Raw genomic sequence first — 18,556 nt, 5'->3', positions numbered from 1 at the left:
CCTCGACTGACCTGGGTCAATAAAAATAGATATTATGTTTCTTCGCTAAATAATCAGCCCACTAATGTGAAAGTTGCGAACCTTTCGAAGGAGAATTGTCAAGCAACAGTCCCTAGGAACGGCAGGTATTTACCTGATAAAGATTCTTCTGCTAAGTGACCCTCTTTAAGGTCTAAATTAGAAATATCGTATATGGCGACGTCTCTATACGAGAGAAAAAATATCGAATGGGATAAAACATTTACAATCAACTATTAATTTGATTTTTTTTCTTTTGGTTGTTTGTTTGTTATCTAAAGTCCCTCTGAAGAGTATTTAATCTAATTTAACACATTGAATCTTTTTCAAGGGGTAATAAACGAGATATTTTCAAAGTGTTCTTTAATATAACACCCTTATTGAAAATTCTAAAAATTAAAACAAATAATTTTTGTAATATCGAACTCAAAATTTACATGCAAATGAAAGAAGGTGTAGATTTCAATACCTGTATATTCTCACAAATGAGTGAATTACTTATAATGTCCCATGATGATTTGAAGGTTTTCTCGTCGATTAAGCACTGGTATGCTAAATCACTCTAAGGAAAATTAGAAATCATAAAATATATTTTCATACCTTAAGTATTTGTTATGAGAAACTATACCAAGAGTAATAGGATTATGTAATTAGTATGAAAAACTAAAGCAAGTATTAATGTATTTTAAAAACCTTTTTTTCCAGTTCTTAAAATTTGAAAATGTGAAATAATGAGAAAATTCGAGGATTTTTACCTGTAAAGCATTTCCTTGAAAAGAAATGTTGAGGATGCTTCCAGATGGAATCTGCTGTGTACTGTTAAGGATCACTGGGCACGACTTCATAAGGTAAAAAGAAATCTTATGAAATCATCATCAATTTATTATCCATTTAAAATAAGTTAAAACAATAATTTTCTCGCTCAAGAAATTATTTTTGACATTTTATCCATACTTTAACTTTTAAATAAAAAATGTGTACATTGTTTAAAGCTTAATTTATTATGAAAAGCATGATATATTCTTACCTCTATTCTAGATACACCAACCTTAAAAACAGAAAAAAATTACCTGTATGCAGGTATAATACCTATATTGCATTATACGTAAAATGAAAATCTGAATAAAATTCGCCTTATTTTACCATATTACTACATTTGGCTGTAGTATTTGAACACCTTGCATCAGAAGGACACCAATAACATCTAGTATTCTTATTTTTCGTACAATCCCAGCAGCTGTAACTCAAAAACAACCATTAAACTTAATTTAATCCCAGATATAGTCAGTCTTATACACCCCTTCTGAACTAATGTATTTCTTTAAAGTTAAATTCAAGGTGTATTCCTGTATTTAGTGTGCTGGGGATGCTCACTCCTCCATGGCACCTGTTCCCATCTCTGATACTTTGGATGTCCGTGTTTGCTCTGCTCCTATTTTGTATTGTTTTATGGACCTCTGTTCTTGAATACTGTTCGCTATCTCCATAAATTATGTTTAACGCAGTACTATAGTAATTATGTGCGAAGAAGATACATTTCAAAAATCATCGAGATACCTATGTTTCATGTATAAGAAAATTTGGTTTCCAATTATTCAAAAAATCCAGTGATTTTTTCAACTAAACAATACATGAAAATCAAGGGTGCTTTTTCAAAAGACTTAACAGAAAAAAATACCATAGAATATCCCCATCTATCCACAACCGTCTTGCGGCATTTTCTGAATTTTCTGAAGAAATGAACAAATTCACAAAAACTAGCCTTTTGCTTAAGAATTATAAAACATACCTTTTCCTATCTGAGCATCGATAAAGCAAAATATTAGTAACGGCAATAATATTTTCCCCCAATGAAATTTTTATTTGTTTTTCTCCAGTATCAACTACAATAAAAATATATTTATTATAATTTCATTTTTAATAGCAATATTTAATCAAATTTATAATCGCATCATATTTCATTTTATCATTTTGATAACCGTTATCTATTTTTCAAGGCTCACCTGGGTTAATCACACTAAAATCAATCAAACATTTCAAAATGTCTTTCTCTTGAAATGACAGAAGATACATTTCTTCCATGAGACACTTCATATCTCTTGTAGATGTAATTGAAGGGATAAAATTCACAGTCACGTTCGATTTCTGAAGGAAAAATTTGATTGAAGATAAGAAGGCGACAACCCTTTTTACAAGATGAGGCTTACATTAAAAAAATATTTTCAACATAATGAAATGGCTATATTTTCTTATGCAATAGTTACAAGTTACTATGATATTATTTGTGTTTTTTAAGAGGGAGTAATATTTTTGCATAATTCTGTCAGATACGAGGGACGTTGAATAAATAATGTCATTAGCTCGATGACATACAACATGGAAATCATATGACATTAAGCTAGACTTTCTCTCATTATATGCAACTTTCTTAAATATTAGTCGTACTGTTGTTCAACTTCGTATCTGGGGAGACAGTTTAATTTTTGGAGGAGTCTAGAAAGCAATCTTTTTGCAAAAAAATTGAAAGGTTTATTAGAGGAAGGACCTAGAATCAGGAATCCACTACAGTAAATTTCTTCATGACAGCGTCCAAACCCTGCACCCCTGAAGAGTAAAGGAGTTCTGGGGATAAAAAGAAAGTTGATATTTTTTCACATTAACAATATTCGCTAGATCTTTTACCTTTTTGACTTGTTTCTATTTCCAAACTTGAAAAACCACCTTTCAGAAAGAAAAAAAACAAGTCTAGGAAATCATTGGATCTGCTATTTTCCAGTATACTAAGGGTCATACCCAAAAATGTGTTCTAAATACAATCAGAAATTAAATAAAAACTTTAACGGACATCTATTTTAATCAAAAGAGATTAATAAGTAAAATCATGAAGACTAAATCATTAAAAAGCGTCTTTTGCTTCTTTCCGAGCCCCGATGACATTATTTATTGAACGTCCCTCGTATTGCTCGATCGTAACAAAAAACAGAACATGACTTAGATATTCTTATGATAAATCTGTATAACAAAGAAGAAGAGTCGTTATGGTTTATAATAGGCCCTGTGATTGAATCTAATAAGGGATTTTTCTAAAGATGTCTATAATGCATATTTTCCAAAACAGGTTAAATTTCTCCAATACCTCTTTTAGTTTTTAGTCAGGAGCCTCTTAAAAATGGCATGATATTCCGCAAAAGTCGTGCTTGACGGCATGACATCGCGATGTAAACATAACGTTATCATTTTTTTATCGGCAACTTTCAAAATTTATATGTTTCAAAATATGTTAATTTTCAGATATATATTAAGTTTTTTTTTCTATATTTCTTTTCTTGTATGTGTTAACTAAATAAACCATCTTTTAGATTTAATTCCTGTACTTTTAAAATAGCGATTTTGATTTTTTTTTTTACGATACATAAGTCTTTGCTAAATCGATAATTGCATAAAACGTTTTGGAAAAAATATCTGTGAAGAGTTTATTTTCTTTATTATATTTATATATTTATGAATTAAAATTCTCTATAACAATAACGAACACAAAAAATATTCTTAATATACATGTTCATATGCAGTATTAATTAACACGAAACAATTTTATCTCTAACAAATTATAATCATTTCAATAAGATAACAATTTCACGAAGTAAAGGTACACAGAGATTCGTAAACAATACCATAAACAATATATGTAAAGCAAAAACAATCACATCTTTTCAAAAGTCCCCCCATGCAGAGACTAGGGCACATGGTTGTATAACTCTTTTATTGAATATTACATGTAAATACTCGTAGTTAGATTCATATCTTTCAAATATTGATCAAATAAGATTGGAAAGAATTTGTAATGAACGCATCAAGCAAATTAAGGCGATAGAATCATGATTTGTCCACATAATGTATATTGTATGAATTTTGTCAGTGATATCAATCTTGGAATATCTACTAAGTTCTCATTGTCGTTAAGTTAGACCCGAGAAGTTACCATGTGCATGAAGTATGGGTATTCAAATTTTATTGTAAATATTTTTGAACAATTAAGAATCTCCGGAATCATAACTCTTTAGTGACGTCGCTGTCGTTTACAACCACATACAGAGATTTCCCAGTTTTGTACTCCTGTCCGAGGAACATCCTCGTGGCGCAAAAATGCCGGAAACCAAACAACACTCGTGTCATGCGCACACATACCCACTACCCTGCTGCCGTTGGTGAGATGAAGTAAACTAAGAGCCATTCGGGCGTCAAAATATTCCTGGGAGAATTCAACACACCCCCTCCCCCTGTCCCCCGGAAGCCCTGTTGCAACCGCTACAAATACCATTTAGCATTGTTATGAAACGCTTTATGTCACAAATCATTGCAATTATAGTGTACATGCTAATCCGCTTAATGATATAATTCTTTCATTAATCGGCGATTTAGCATTTGCGATTTCTACAGACCCCTTCCATCTCAAAGCACCCCCCCCCCCACATTATATATTAAACTCATAAATCTTTAAAAAAAGTTTTATATCTTTATCACTCAAAAGTATTCAATTGCAGGCACGTACATGTAAAATCAGGGTAAGTCAATGGAGGGGGTCCCCAACCTTTCCCAGACAGAAGTATGTGTGAGTAAAAAAAAGATTATACCGAAGAATTTAGACCCCCTCCAAAAAAAAATACGAAAAGTATTTTTCCGAGTTTGAATACTTTCTCTTTTTTCTTTCCTTTTTTTTCGCTTTTCAAGCTTATTGAGGTGAGTTGATTTTTCAAAAACGATGCTACATGTACTTCCCTGAATGAAAAGTAAATTTTAAATAGAACATACATAACGAATCAATCTAATAATCTCAAACTTGTCTGTTATGGGCTCTAAATTGAAATAAAATGTATTCTTCTGTAACAATAGCTAAAAGATATATTATATATATTGTATATTATATACATATAATGTTATTATGATATAATTATGCAATTGTTTCCTCTGCTCTTATTTTGTATTGTTTTATGAACTTTTGATGTTGAATACTTTCCGTTATCTCCATATGCTTCATTCAGTATGTGCAACTACTGCGAAGACAATGAACGGAAACCCAGTGGACTGACAGGCAGAAAACCTTAATTAACATCCATTTTTACATACATATAAAAATATAAGAACAAACATATTAATTTGTTTTTTTAAGAATGATAAGAAAACCTTTATTACGTTATCTATATTCCAATTTTGACATAAATGCTTAAAATCTAACAAGTATAAAATTAAAAATGTCTTACTTGATATAAATCAACTTCAATTGCACTTCTATTTAAGTCAATCGCCAAACATTGGTTCTTTAAAGAAGGAAGCCAAAAATTTGGGTAATTTTTACACGCCATTCTTTCACTGCAACTAAAAATATATTGAACTCTTTAATTTAATTTAGATTTTTTCTATTTTTAAAAAAAGAAATTATTTATTTTTTTTTATTTATTTATTTTTTTTTTTTTGCAATCATACTTAATATATAAAGTAGCCAGTATGTTTATACAAAGGTCATGTAAAGGAATCCAACAATTCACAAAAATAAAAATAAATTCTTCACATTCAATAGTATATACATATATTAAAACCATCCATCGTTTGAAATGCACTGACATTGACCTTTGAATAAATATTTCATTGTATTTCACGATAATTGAAAATATAATTCGGATTTACATGTAGTTTTATACGGATACAGTTTATCTTTATCTCCTTTCTTGTAAAGTAAAGTAAACTTTTGTCATTTCAAACACAGCTTCTATTTGACTCTTTTTGTTTTTGTTTGTTTTTTTGTGAGATTTTTCATCCCTAGGCAAGAGACCGATTATGATGTAAATATTTTTGTTAACCGAAGATTTAAAAAGAAATATGTGAACTGTTTTAATTGTTATTCTGTGTATTGAATTAGTATTAAATATATCTATCAATATATTTAAAATATTTAAAAAGAAGTCATCGGAACATATTGTTTCAAACGCTACAATTACACGTCATAGTAAAAATGGAATATAGAAATCACTTCATTAAAAAAAAATAAAGATACAAACAACAATCTGTCTGACACATCGTTAACCAAATTATCTGTCATGCATCAAATTTAATAATCGAGCATCTTTTTTTCCTTACCTTTATTTACGATATATGAAGCAAACATTAGAAATCTATTCATTTCTATCACATGTTAATAATAAAAAAACATTTCATGGAGCCTTGTTATATTTTCTACAGATACCATCAGTGATTTTATGTGATGAAGTGCATGGTATGGCGTATTTAAGAGGTTAACCAATTCAATTCGGGATGCATTTTTAAATATCTTGTATCTATCTATCTATCTATCTATCTATCTATATATATATATATATATATATATATATATATATATATATATATATATATATATATATATATATATATATATATATATATATATATATATATATATATATATATATATATATATATATATATATTATACCTTTCTGTTGATATACACCATCCACATTGAGCAGATTTAGCTCGCATACAATCCTTACAGCTTCCAACAAACTTTTCACACCCTGCTGAAGTTATGTTGACGATCTACAATAACAAATATAGTTGATGATGTTTAATTTGCTTAACGTGCTTATTTTTACAAGAAAAATCAATTTCATTACAGTTAACTTAGGCGGTTGATAAGAAAATCAACGAAAGAAATAATGCAAAGATTTAGAAATTTCAGATATGTGATGCAAATTCTGCACAAGTCTAGAAATTCATCTAAATGAAATGCCTGTTTTTAGGAAACAGGTAATAAATGATTCTCCTGTTTGTATAAGTATTTTTATGAAGTTACTATACTGGGAATGAATATCTTTACTAATAATTGTATGTCAAATTCTGATGACAATTAATTTCATATCCTTAAAACAATGATGATAAAATTCATAGTATAAAATATAAAAATAAATTGAGGGCAATAATATTTTGAATTTTATTCAAAAGTAAGTTTCCTTTCAAAATGAACATGCTAATAACCAAAAAATGAGGCATTTCATTGGATTTTCAACATAATAAAGAAACAGTTATCAATTAATAATTTGCTGTTAAGACGACACATATCGTCTGATATTAATGTGTTGCAATCATGCTCAATCTGAAACTAACCTTATTTTCTGTCAGCACTATAGGTATTCCATTCACATTAGATATAGATTTTATCCTGGTATTGTCAATCTTTATGTCTTCTATGTAGTGGACTTGAAGTGCCTCGTCCAAATATGTCTGAAAAGAAAAACTCCTTTTAAAATGTATCCCATAATTTTTTTTTCCACAAATAGCAAAACTATATCCCAGGTTATAGATTGTGCTTTTCAACCCCTAAAATTTTGTTCTTTTATGGGGAGGGTATGGTGCAAATTTTAACTTCCTGTAATATGATTGCCTGACGACACCAATTTGCACAACAAAGCTTTTTCAATACAGGCTTTGTATAAAATGTGCTATCCAACACTATCTTATATTTACATCCGCTGAATATTTCCTCCTTTATTTCTTAAGAAAACTCATTGCGTTAATCACTGCATGAACTACAATCGGCATGTCGGCTGTACAGATTTTTTGATCAGTGGCTGTTCCATCAATGAAACGTGTAAAGATGTTTGCATCATTAATACAATAATTAATCTTTTTAATCCTAGATTTAATGATTATTTGAACAGATATAAATATAAACAATAACATTTCTTTCTTTGTTTGTTATTACGGTGTATTTTTTTTCTGCAACAGCTGCTTCCGTTAATCCCAGTAATAACAAACAAAGAAAACATTTTATTGTTTAAGGGGATGAAGGACCTTGTAGCTGAAAAAATACCTGTCATTTAATTTTTGTCATATTTTGTATATATCATATTTAGTATGTCCTACATACTATACAGCAGACATATCAATAGGTTTCTAGACTTATTTCTGAGATATTGAGTGACAAATACTATACCCCACAGTGTGTGAGCGGAGTTTTTATTCTCCGTGTTTCTTGGTCCATTACTCGGTCGATAATTGAAATTTTTCACCATAGATAAAAAATATACCAGCGGAAATGTGTCTTTTAAAATATTTTAGAGTACGAATAGGATTAAAAATTCGAAAAAGCAAGATTCTTTTGTAACACCACATCTGGAGACGGAAATTTACGACTTTTTTAGGACAACTTAAACCATAAAAAAAATTAATTTGCAAAAAATCCTATCATTCAATATTTGAAAATTTACGTCGAAGTTCAAGGTCGTCATTGTATTGATTAACTGTAAAAATATCGATTGGTGAAGCTGAGCTCAATAGTGCACGGGGCAAAGTTAAACGAGTCATGATCATGAGAAAAACGTGTCATGTTCACATTTCTCGAGTATGGGAAAACCCAACTATGACGTCACACATTCCTGAAATAAGCGAAATAAGACAAACCCACAGAACTTTTCCGTCAACAACCATGTAAAAATATTTTTTGCGTTCTGAAATTTACAAAATACCCTACCATGTACATATTATGGCCCGTTTTTATGATTTTATACTACCCGTTTTTACCGTGTATGATCTTACTGAACTAAGAGATCCACTATGACGTCAAAGACGCACTGGACGCGCAGAGTAGGGAAACGGAAGAGTGGATTAATCTATTCCGTAATAATCCAATTATTGTCCCAAATTGCGGTATCCCATTCGCTACATCATTACAAAATTCCCCCATGTTGATGGCATCATATATGCCAGGTAAAGGTTCCTGTACATAGAAAAAAAAACAATTTTAATACTTTTTTCATCTCAAAATTCATGAAAATAGGAACCAAGTATATCTGTAAATAACTGTAATGAAGTTATTTATTGGAAGAAAATTATAATTTATAATGAGAATTTCGAAGAAATTTCTACTATAGATTTTAAAATATAATAGAATTTTATTTAGGAAGACTGCAAAAAAAAACAAACAAACAAACAAAAAACAAAAAAAAACATGAAAACTTAAAAGATTTCTGAATATATTGGAAGGAAAAAGAGAGGCATGCCTGAATATTTTCATGATTAATTAATTTTTCTATGATAATTCTGTGAAAGTTAGCGGAGTTTATTTCTTGATAATTCTACCGGAATGTAAATTAGGCAGGTCAATAGGTCAGGAATTAAGAAGGCCTAATATCCATGCAAATCTCGCGCGCATCTGTCTCTGTGTCTGAAGCTAAGGGGGCCAAATATGCATGTAAATCTCGTACGGCTACCTTTGTGTTTGACGTCAGTGAGCGGCGACTATTGAGACTGGTATGCGAGTCCTCGTGTTATTTAAATGATATGTCTACATTTTTAAAGTCTAAATCTTCAATTTCATTTCATAATGAAATGAAAATATAATTAATCACTGTCTTCGCCCGTTATGCAAATTATTCCATGTTTCCCACTATCGTTGATGCTCTTGCACACTATACTAACTAGACAGTGATTCCTTAAATATATAGTATTGAAGCAAGACAGTTCTAAGAAGACGTCATATATAATAAGGAAACTCTATAAACACTAACAAAAACTGCTTTTTGTACTTGGAGAAAAAAATATATCATATAAAGGTGTGCATATTTAGACTTTTTTTCATTTACTTATAACAGAGTACTTGCCTTATTTCCAAAATGTTAAAAGACAATAGGCATTTCGTGAGCAGAAATCACTGCTGTTTACTAACAATGGGAAAATTTTTGAAAAGAATGAATTCAATTACTTATTCTTCATCTTATATAATGTAAGAAATATTTTGATTCATTACAAATAATGCCATTATATGTAAATTACGAAATTTAAAACCTTTCTTCTAGGGACAGATCGCTCTAACTGTATAAAAATACCCTATAAGTGTAGCTCTTTAATATGCAGTGTTTAGAGCTTCCTTATCTTTCAAGAAATGCTTATTCAGAAGTGTTTGTTGTTGTTGTTTCTCTGTTAGTTTAGTACATGTATTTTGATCTCAAATGCTAGTGTTCTCCTTAATGCTAATTTATAGAAAATGAAAAGCAGATATTCAAATTATATAAAAAAAGAACACAAAAATCAAAAATTACCTCATTTTGTCCCAAAGACATGTTTACACACCCACCCAAATTTAAAGTTGTGCCAAAAATCATATCAGCGGGTTTAAGATCGTGTTTTGGGCATCCAAATCTGTGTCGCCTTGACCTTAAGAAGGCATCGTAAAGCTCAGACTCCGAAAATATACAGAGAGCATAATTTTCTGCAGAATTTGAGAATGCAGTGACGAGATAACGCTGTCTTGATAAAATGACAAACTTTCCATAGACAGCTCTTGTAAAATTTTCATTGTCATCTTTGCAGTAAATTGGAATGTTTTCATATACCTTTTTAGGTTTCCTTTCATCAATCGTTTTACACAATTTGGCTAATTTACCCTCTAAATTTTGGTTGGACAAAAGGAAGACAAATTTGTCATTTTCAAATATTGCTCTGTGGGAAACGGTTGTGTTACTTTTAAAATCCCATTTCAATAACAAGTCAAAAATGTTGGCACTTCTCAGATTATTACTACTGTAAGAATAACCTCCTTTTAGGTTTGTAGAAACAGTATATATAAGGACTCGGTCTAGATCAACTGGTGAATATGGTGGTAGGTCGGTTTGAGCTTTTGCAAATAAAAGCAACTGTTTTTGTTGTTTCTCATTTCGCAACGTAATGTTAACTAATTTTCCCAGAGCAGATACTGTTGTATTAGACACAAGATATACATAGCTTAAATACTCCTCATTTAAAGTCGATTTTTCCCTCTTTACACATATTCCACCATAGAGAGTACCACACGTTATAAGACTATCAGAAGTCGCAATCATAACTATATTCTCATCGTCTCCACAGTACTTTTTGTTCAGTTCCGATTCGGAAAAGCAAGTATAGTTTGGGCCAGTTACTTTTGTCACTGTCGGACTAGACTTTCCCGTATCGAATTTATAAAGGACATTTTTCCCACTAACAAGGAATGAGCCGCTTTGATCGTCAAACTCAATATTCCTCAGAGGAAAATTATCAATAGACACAGAAAACAATGTGTTTACTTGGTATGCTGATTCCGGTACAGAGTGCACAACAATAGATAATTTAAGAATCAATATCATTGATAACTTGCTGAAATAGACCATCTTTGTGGAATTTTTTGTTGAATGACCAGTAGCTTGCAGCATTTTGAACTTGATGAACTAAAATGAAAGAGCTATATTTATATAATTTTTCCCATTATAAAGCATTTAATCAGCATTACTTAAAGCTGAACACGATTCGTAAATTTTTAAAGAAATGTGTCCGCCATTTCCTTTACCTGCAGACCCCTATATAAAGGACAGAGGCCAGTTTTACAAAAGGACTTACGACTTAAGACCAAGTTTAATTATTTATATAACTTTTTAATTAACATTATATTGAAAATTACTTTAAACTTTTTTAAAAGACTGTGCTAAGATATTTTTAAATTGACAATTTCAAAGAAAATTATTAATTTTACAAAATTGTACAATAATCTGAAAGTTTTTGGTCTTAGTCGTAAGTTCTATAGACTATACTAATTAAGTAATCATCTTACCTGGACAAATTCCCATTTTGCACACATTTTCTCTATTCCTGAAATTCAAATGTGTGCAAAACGGGAACAAACCAAGTATATGATATAATATCAAAACTGGCGTATGCCTATTTACGAGTCGTGTTCAGCTTTAAGGTAGAGGATTGAAGATAATTAAGTGATTCAGAAACAAAATTGTAAAGAAAGCATAAAAAAGCAAAAAATAAGGTGGATTTCATTTTTTTCCTTTCATTGCCTAGTGTTAATGAATTAAAAAAAGTTCTATTCATTCCCACGTTTCTCTTTCCCGGAAGTTTAAGTGAGTTGAATGATCAACACATGCCCTACAACTTTAAAAAATACATGAACTTCTTAGTCACGTTATTCCATTAAATAATAACAGTTTTCTGTAGATCTAAGATTGTTTTTTTCTTGAACAAAACCTTAAAAGCCGTATATATATGATTAAACTAATCTAGACTTAGAAATATAAGAATTAACTAAATTTTGAAAGCCTGCCTTTTTTTTTGTAGGTAAAAGCACTTATTGTTTTTCATGCATTAGTTTAAAAATAAGTTTAAATTTTAATATAACTTTAGACAAGTTTATTTTTTATTCCGTAATTTAGAATAATACTTACCCTCACAACTGCAACGCAGTTTGTAACTATTTTTTAACTCGTAATAGACGTTATTCTCGAGGGGGAAAACCAATTTTAAGATAACCTGTTTTGCAGTTAAAAGTCCTATTCGATGATTTGTAATAGATTCCTTATTTTTGCGAGAACGTATCTGAAATTGTTACTCCTAGTGCTAACCCTTATAAAAATACATTTTTTTTTATTTTTGCATTTCTCATGCATTCATTCAAATTATACAAAATGACGCTTACTAGAATATAAGTCTATATTCTATGCGTTCATAGCCAGAACTTTTTAAAACAAAACAGTTTATGAAATTTACATTAAAAAAATATTATCGTATAAGCACTTACGTCGTTTTAATGTTTTGCACACATTGTTTTGTTTTTCTTCCGACAATTTTGTTCTGACACAGGATTAATACTACACTTTCCCTTTTATAACACAAATAACTTTAAAGGCCTACTTCAAAACTATTCTTAGTGCGCTTTTAAAATTACTTCAATTTTACTTCCTAGTGTACAGAGCACGTAATGTTAGAATTCAACAGCCAAATAAAAAAAGTTATTGCTATTAGGCTAAAAATGGAAAATTTACTGAAATACTAGAACCAGATTTTTTTAAAATAAGTGTACGGTTTTTTTTTCAAATCCGAAGGCCAAAAAACCCCATGTTTGATAAATAATAGACTTACAATAAATTGCATAAAAAATACATCTTTTATTTCCAAGGAATAAGAAACCAAAAGAACCCCGTAACAATAAAAAGGAGCCAGTGAAGGTTTGATTTTAATCAGACTGATCATTTGCTTGATGTTTGTGACGTAACAATGTGAAAGTGACGTAAATATTTAGACCACTTGTGACAAAAATGGTTGACTCAGACGTGCTCGAGCAACGAACGGCTGTAAACTTAAACGTACGAGTATATCTGAAAAATTAATCAATTGTAGTAGGATATGATAATTTGCACACGGTTTATGAAGACTAAGGACTTCCCAGAAGTTTATCCATTGCGAAGGAAGGGAGATGTTAAAAAATGTTTATTCTGTTGACTAGTGAAACCAAGCTGGGGAAGATTCATCGTCGCAAACCAGGGCCAAAATGTACGACCCTCTCACATTCTGGTAGGAGAGAGGTTAATGCAGACTCCGGACCGTGGCTTGAGATGATGGGGAAGATCGAAATGTGTCCTTTGTTAAGCAATTTGTTATAATTATGGATGATCGTCAACTTATACTTAGAAAAATGGTTGAATATCTAAACAATAACATTATTATTTAAAAATTATCTTTCATAATTAAAAATATTTCAAAATTAAAAATTATTTTAAAATATGTTAAACATATCAGATATGATAAATTGAAGGCACCCATTATGTATCCCACGGGAGTCTGAAGTTTTTATTTTCAAAAAAAAAAAAAAAAAGAATCCGAAAAATCATTTTTCTACCCTCCACTAAAAAAATACACGTGTTTTTTAGTTGAGGGTAGGAAAATTATTTTCCGGATTATTATATTTTTTGACGACAAAAAATTCAGATTCCTGTGTTTATCCACATTGAATCCTAAACGACGCTCCCAAAACAAAGTCCTTGGGTTGTGATGGAATTTAATCGTTAGCTTCAGTAACAGAACGCTATGTACAGAGAATGTCTTGTGACCGCCTAGATCACGTGATTCACACATGAGCAAAACGTTGCAGATCTTTGTGCGCAGTACAAAGCACGCATGAATTCTATTTTAACTCATTTTTTAAAGGGTACAGGAGAAAAAAAAGAAGAATATTAATATATTGAAAATAATTATCTTTGTAAGAAAAAAATAAGATGTGGCATGTTTTTTTTTTCATATATATATGTGAAAAAAATTCAGAGAATTCTATTTGATATTACATTTTTACCAGTGAAATATTGTAATTTATATATTAAAAAAATGATATCAAAATGACCTTGGAGTTTGATCCCCTTAACAAACGAAGTTTTGGAGATATGTAGTTTTTGTCGTGTCCGTCCGTCTGTCTGTCTCTCTGTCTGTCTGTCTGTTTGTCCACAAAAACTTTAACCTTGCCCATAACTTTTGATTTAGTGGAGCTATGACTTTCATATTTCACATGTGTATTTAATGTGACAAGACCTTTCTATGGGTAACACCAAATTTGACCTTTTGACCCTGGAGTCTGACCCACTTTTACACAAAACTTCCAAACTTTTACTTTAGCCATATCTTTTGAACAGTACATATACCGGAACATTTGTACTTCATACATTTTTTCTTTGTTAAAACTACTTTCATTGGATACCAACAACCTTAACCTTTTGACCTTGTCCTTGAAGATTTCCGTAGTTATGAAAAGACTTCAATATTGGTCATAACTTTTGAACAGTAAGGGATAGAGCTCTCATACTTCATAATGTAACCCTTGTGAGAAGACCCTTCATAAAATACCAAGAATATTGACTCTTTAATCTTGATCTTGGAGTTTGACCTACTTTTAAAAAGTAAACCTTGACCATTACTTTCAAAGGGTCAAGCAGGTGCTTTCATACTTTGCATATTTATCCTTGTGACAGGACCTTTCATTTGATAGCAAGGCCTTTGAACCTTTGACCCTGACCTTGGAGTTTGAACTACTTTTAAATTTCTTTTTAACCTTGACTATAACTTCCATACTCTACATATGTAATTTATGTGGCAAGACCTTTCATTGGATACCAATTACCTTGAATTTTAGACCTTGACCTTGGAGTTTTTGTAATTTATGTGGCAAGACCTTTCAGTGAATACCAATTACCTTGACTTTTAGACCTTGAAGTTCGGGGGGGGGGGGGGGGTACTTATGAAAAAATTTAATTTTGCTAAGGGCTAGTGAACTCACACTTCACTTACTAAGTATGTACATGTAATCCTTGTGAGAAGACCCTTCATAGGATACCGAGAACTTTGACCTTTTGAGCTTGGCGTTTGACCTACTTTAAAAAATTAAACCTTGACCATTACTTTTAAAGGGATAGAGCTAGTGCTTTCATACTTTACATATTCAATTCTTTGGACTAGACCTTTCAGTTGATAGCAAGACCTTTGATCTTGACCTTGGAGTTTGACCTATTTATTATAAGTTTTATCCTTGGCCATAACTTCTGAAAGGTTGGGGCTAGGGTTTCCTTACTTTACATATGTATTTTTTATGGCATGGCTTTTCAATGGATACTAATTATCTTGACCTTGAAGATTTCCGTACTTATGAAAAAAACTTTTACCTTCGCCTACTTTCATATTTCACAAAATTTGTATTTCCAGTGAGAATACCCTACTTTGGTACATATATTAATTTTCCATTTAAGAAAAATGTAATCTTTGCTATGTTGCTATACGGGGGCAGCAGTGTTTCACAAACACATCTTGATTATTCTACGACCCATTTGAAAAATTCTGTTGATTTTTTGTAAAAATTGAATTATACGTACGTTATCGCTTAAGAAAACTTAAAAGTCTAGGAAATTCACATGTGAATTTTCCATTCCGGCTCTATGCACATGTATATTCTATTTGTACATAACATTTTACTCAAACTTTCCAGTGTTAATAATACAAGTAACAGAAATGTTGTCTTTATAAGTAGTATTTCACAAATTTGCAATAGATCAATTAATAATGTTGAAATAAGGCTCATTCTCAAGTCGAATGTCTGCTTTCACAATCTTTTAACGGGTTTAAAAATTTTCAACACTGAAACCATATATAATTTCTTTTACGAAAGTTAATCAATTAGTTCGCGAACTTTTTGATCACCCTTCGTATAACAAAATGCACAGTGGCTAACATTCATGTAGGAGTACAGGTACATGCATACATAAAATTAAATTGAATTTAGAAATTCATACAATATAGGAAAAAATATACTTACATGTATTACTATTCAACATTTCTTCCTGCTCTGTCAAAAAGTCAGAAAATTGGGTCAATAACTCGTTAGATATTCTTTAAAAAGCCATTTGCATCACTCATACGTATGCGTGCTCAGGAACTTTTGTATTTTGTATGTAAAACACTTTGTAGAACCTTTTACAATAAAATTTTTATTCAAATTGTTTATTTTTCGTCAGAAAACAGGAAAGTTATTGAGAATTTTGATTCTACCAAATACAGCAAAGCGCACTGTATATACACAAGTACCATCTCATGTTCCCAAGATTATAAATATACTTCCTTTTTTAAAGATTTAATTTATCAAACAACATCATTAAAGTTGGACTAATATCTAGTTTATTCGTTATTTCACACACCACGAACCGGACATTAGGGCATGCAAATGCGTCTTGACTTTAAAGCTATATGATCAGCTGTGTTTTAATTTTATTTTTAGCTTCAAGACATTTCATTCAAAAATTATGCATATAAAATTTGGACTAAGAAAGAAAATTGACACTCATTGTCCATGCACTCAGTCATGCACATGTACTTGTGCGCATGTGCTGATTACTATCATAACAAAAATTGCAGTAAAAATAAGAATGTAACATATTTGATGGATTTGCACCATTCCGCTTACAGAGATAGCACATGCGGGCTCTAAAAGATAAAAGCAATTAAAGATGCGAACCACTAAGAATTGAACTTTAACCCGGACGGTTCCAAGAAATGAATCATTGGAATGCAGTTTTTCTTGTTTATGAAAAGATGTATTTGGTTAGGAGGAAGGAGTGACCAATAACATTTGAGTAGCCAGGGGTCAGTTGGTTAAATTAAATACACCAAGTGAAATTAAAAGAATTTGCAAGAGACAGAAAGTAATTTTTAAAACGCATAAGTAAACTAAGAGTGTTGGAGGACAGAGTAATGATAGTTAAAAATTCAAATTTGAAGTTAAAGTAATTATTGGAAATTTTGAAGGCGATCCAAATATGGAGATGAAAATCGGAGTAAGAGTTGAGGTATAAAATGAGCGGACGAAGGACATACGCCAGACAAGAGCTGGATTGTGTCTGTCATGTTTGTCTCTGCTTCATTTTATACAGGGAAGATTATTTGGTAGACTTGCGCGATTTTGTAAAATTATTAAGTTTTCAGATGGTTAATTTTATTTTCAGGTTTAGATAGTTTATATTGTAACACAGTAATCCTTATTATAATATTTAGTATTGTGTGTAAAATTATTTATTGTAGTTATAAAATAAACGGATTGTTTCGTTAAATAAAAGACAAGAGCTGGACTGTGTATGTCTCTGCTTCATTTTATACAGGTTGTGAACTACAGCCTGTGAGCCGCTCTGGTCAGGAAAGGTCCTCTGGGTAAAAGGAATTGCCTATCAAAACACAAAAGAATGATCTAATAAAATTCAAAAGCTGAATTGAGTTATTCCGACCCAGCTCAAGGATTAGAAGAGTTATTCCACTTGGTGTGTCCTCTCACAGAAATAAACAAGATCCCGGGTGTAAATGAACAAAATTATGATCGGCCCAATGTCATTCGGGACTCTGCCTCCTCAAACTTCGATGGTTGAGGTGTGATAAACAGTCATCATAGGCTGGAGTCCGGAATGAGGTTGACCCGGTTATAATAAGTGGTGGAGAATCCGGGTATCGATCCCGGTACCTAGCATGTCAAAATCAATATATATAATTATAAATGCGCTGATTATGTCAAAATTAATCAATATTCCGGTAGAAAATATATATAAGTAAAAAAGTTATCAAGTATACTTGCATGCTTGTGCATGCATGTTTACAATGTCATATCACATGCAAGGCGGGGCAAATAGACACAGAAGCGGGCTTGTAGCATGTGGATTTACGGAATCAAGAGAATGTAAAAATAAGGAATAACTGTCAGATTTTTTAGTTTCGTGATGATGGATTGGCTTGCGTGATAATTTTATGCATAATTAAGCGCCAAATTATCACGCAAGCCACTCGATGAATTGATCACATCATGAAACAAAAAAAAATGAGACAGTTATTCCTTTTAAAATTGGTCGTTTAATGCATTGCATGCGTGTGCATATGCATCTAGGTAATGGTACCGTATTTTCTTGTCTATGCTGTTACATCTAGTATATATTATGTTTCGCGTTTCAAAACATTTATTAAAATATGTAATTTACGGCCTAATCAAGTATATTGGTCACTTTAGCATTGCACACGCGTACACTTGCATGTATGTGCATGAATACCATATATTCCTGTATACGTTACTAATATATTCTGAGAATCAAAGCATTAAATACAAAATATAAAAGTTAGGGATTTATATTTCACTCATTGCATGCGACCGCCCGCACGAGACTATTTATATTCTTGTTTCATCAAC

The 18,556-nt window shown here is 31.1% G+C and overlaps 1 protein-coding gene across 1 annotated transcript in view; it reads right to left on the bottom strand.

Annotated features, from left to right (window-relative positions):
• LOC134250689 (plexin-B2-like) overlaps window positions 1-16,247 on the bottom strand; it is a 43,530-nt gene extending 27,283 nt beyond the window's left edge. The window contains exons 1-11 of the mRNA XM_062733059.1: window positions 16,154-16,247; window positions 10,107-11,249; window positions 8,663-8,785; window positions 7,174-7,290; window positions 6,503-6,606; window positions 5,277-5,391; window positions 2,022-2,163; window positions 1,808-1,901; window positions 1,162-1,255; window positions 774-878; window positions 488-580 (exon numbers count right to left, since the gene is read on the bottom strand). Coding sequence (XP_062589043.1) covers window positions 488-580; window positions 774-878; window positions 1,162-1,255; window positions 1,808-1,901; window positions 2,022-2,163; window positions 5,277-5,391; window positions 6,503-6,606; window positions 7,174-7,290; window positions 8,663-8,785; window positions 10,107-11,234 — 2,115 coding nt within the window. The 5' untranslated portion in view covers window positions 11,235-11,249; window positions 16,154-16,247. The remainder of the gene's footprint in view (window positions 1-487; window positions 581-773; window positions 879-1,161; window positions 1,256-1,807; window positions 1,902-2,021; window positions 2,164-5,276; window positions 5,392-6,502; window positions 6,607-7,173; window positions 7,291-8,662; window positions 8,786-10,106; window positions 11,250-16,153) is intronic.
• Window positions 16,248-18,556: the final 2,309 nt, after the last annotated feature.

This window comes from Saccostrea cucullata, unplaced genomic scaffold (assembly GCF_032062105.1).
Source record: "Saccostrea cucullata isolate Sc308-1 unplaced genomic scaffold, CSIRO_AGI_Scuc_v1 ctg1587, whole genome shotgun sequence".
In the NCBI taxonomy this organism is placed as follows: domain Eukaryota; kingdom Metazoa; phylum Mollusca; class Bivalvia; order Ostreida; family Ostreidae; genus Saccostrea; species Saccostrea cuccullata.
The sequence above is the reverse complement of the archived record's forward strand: the minus strand, read 5'-3'. Positions and strand labels throughout refer to the sequence as shown.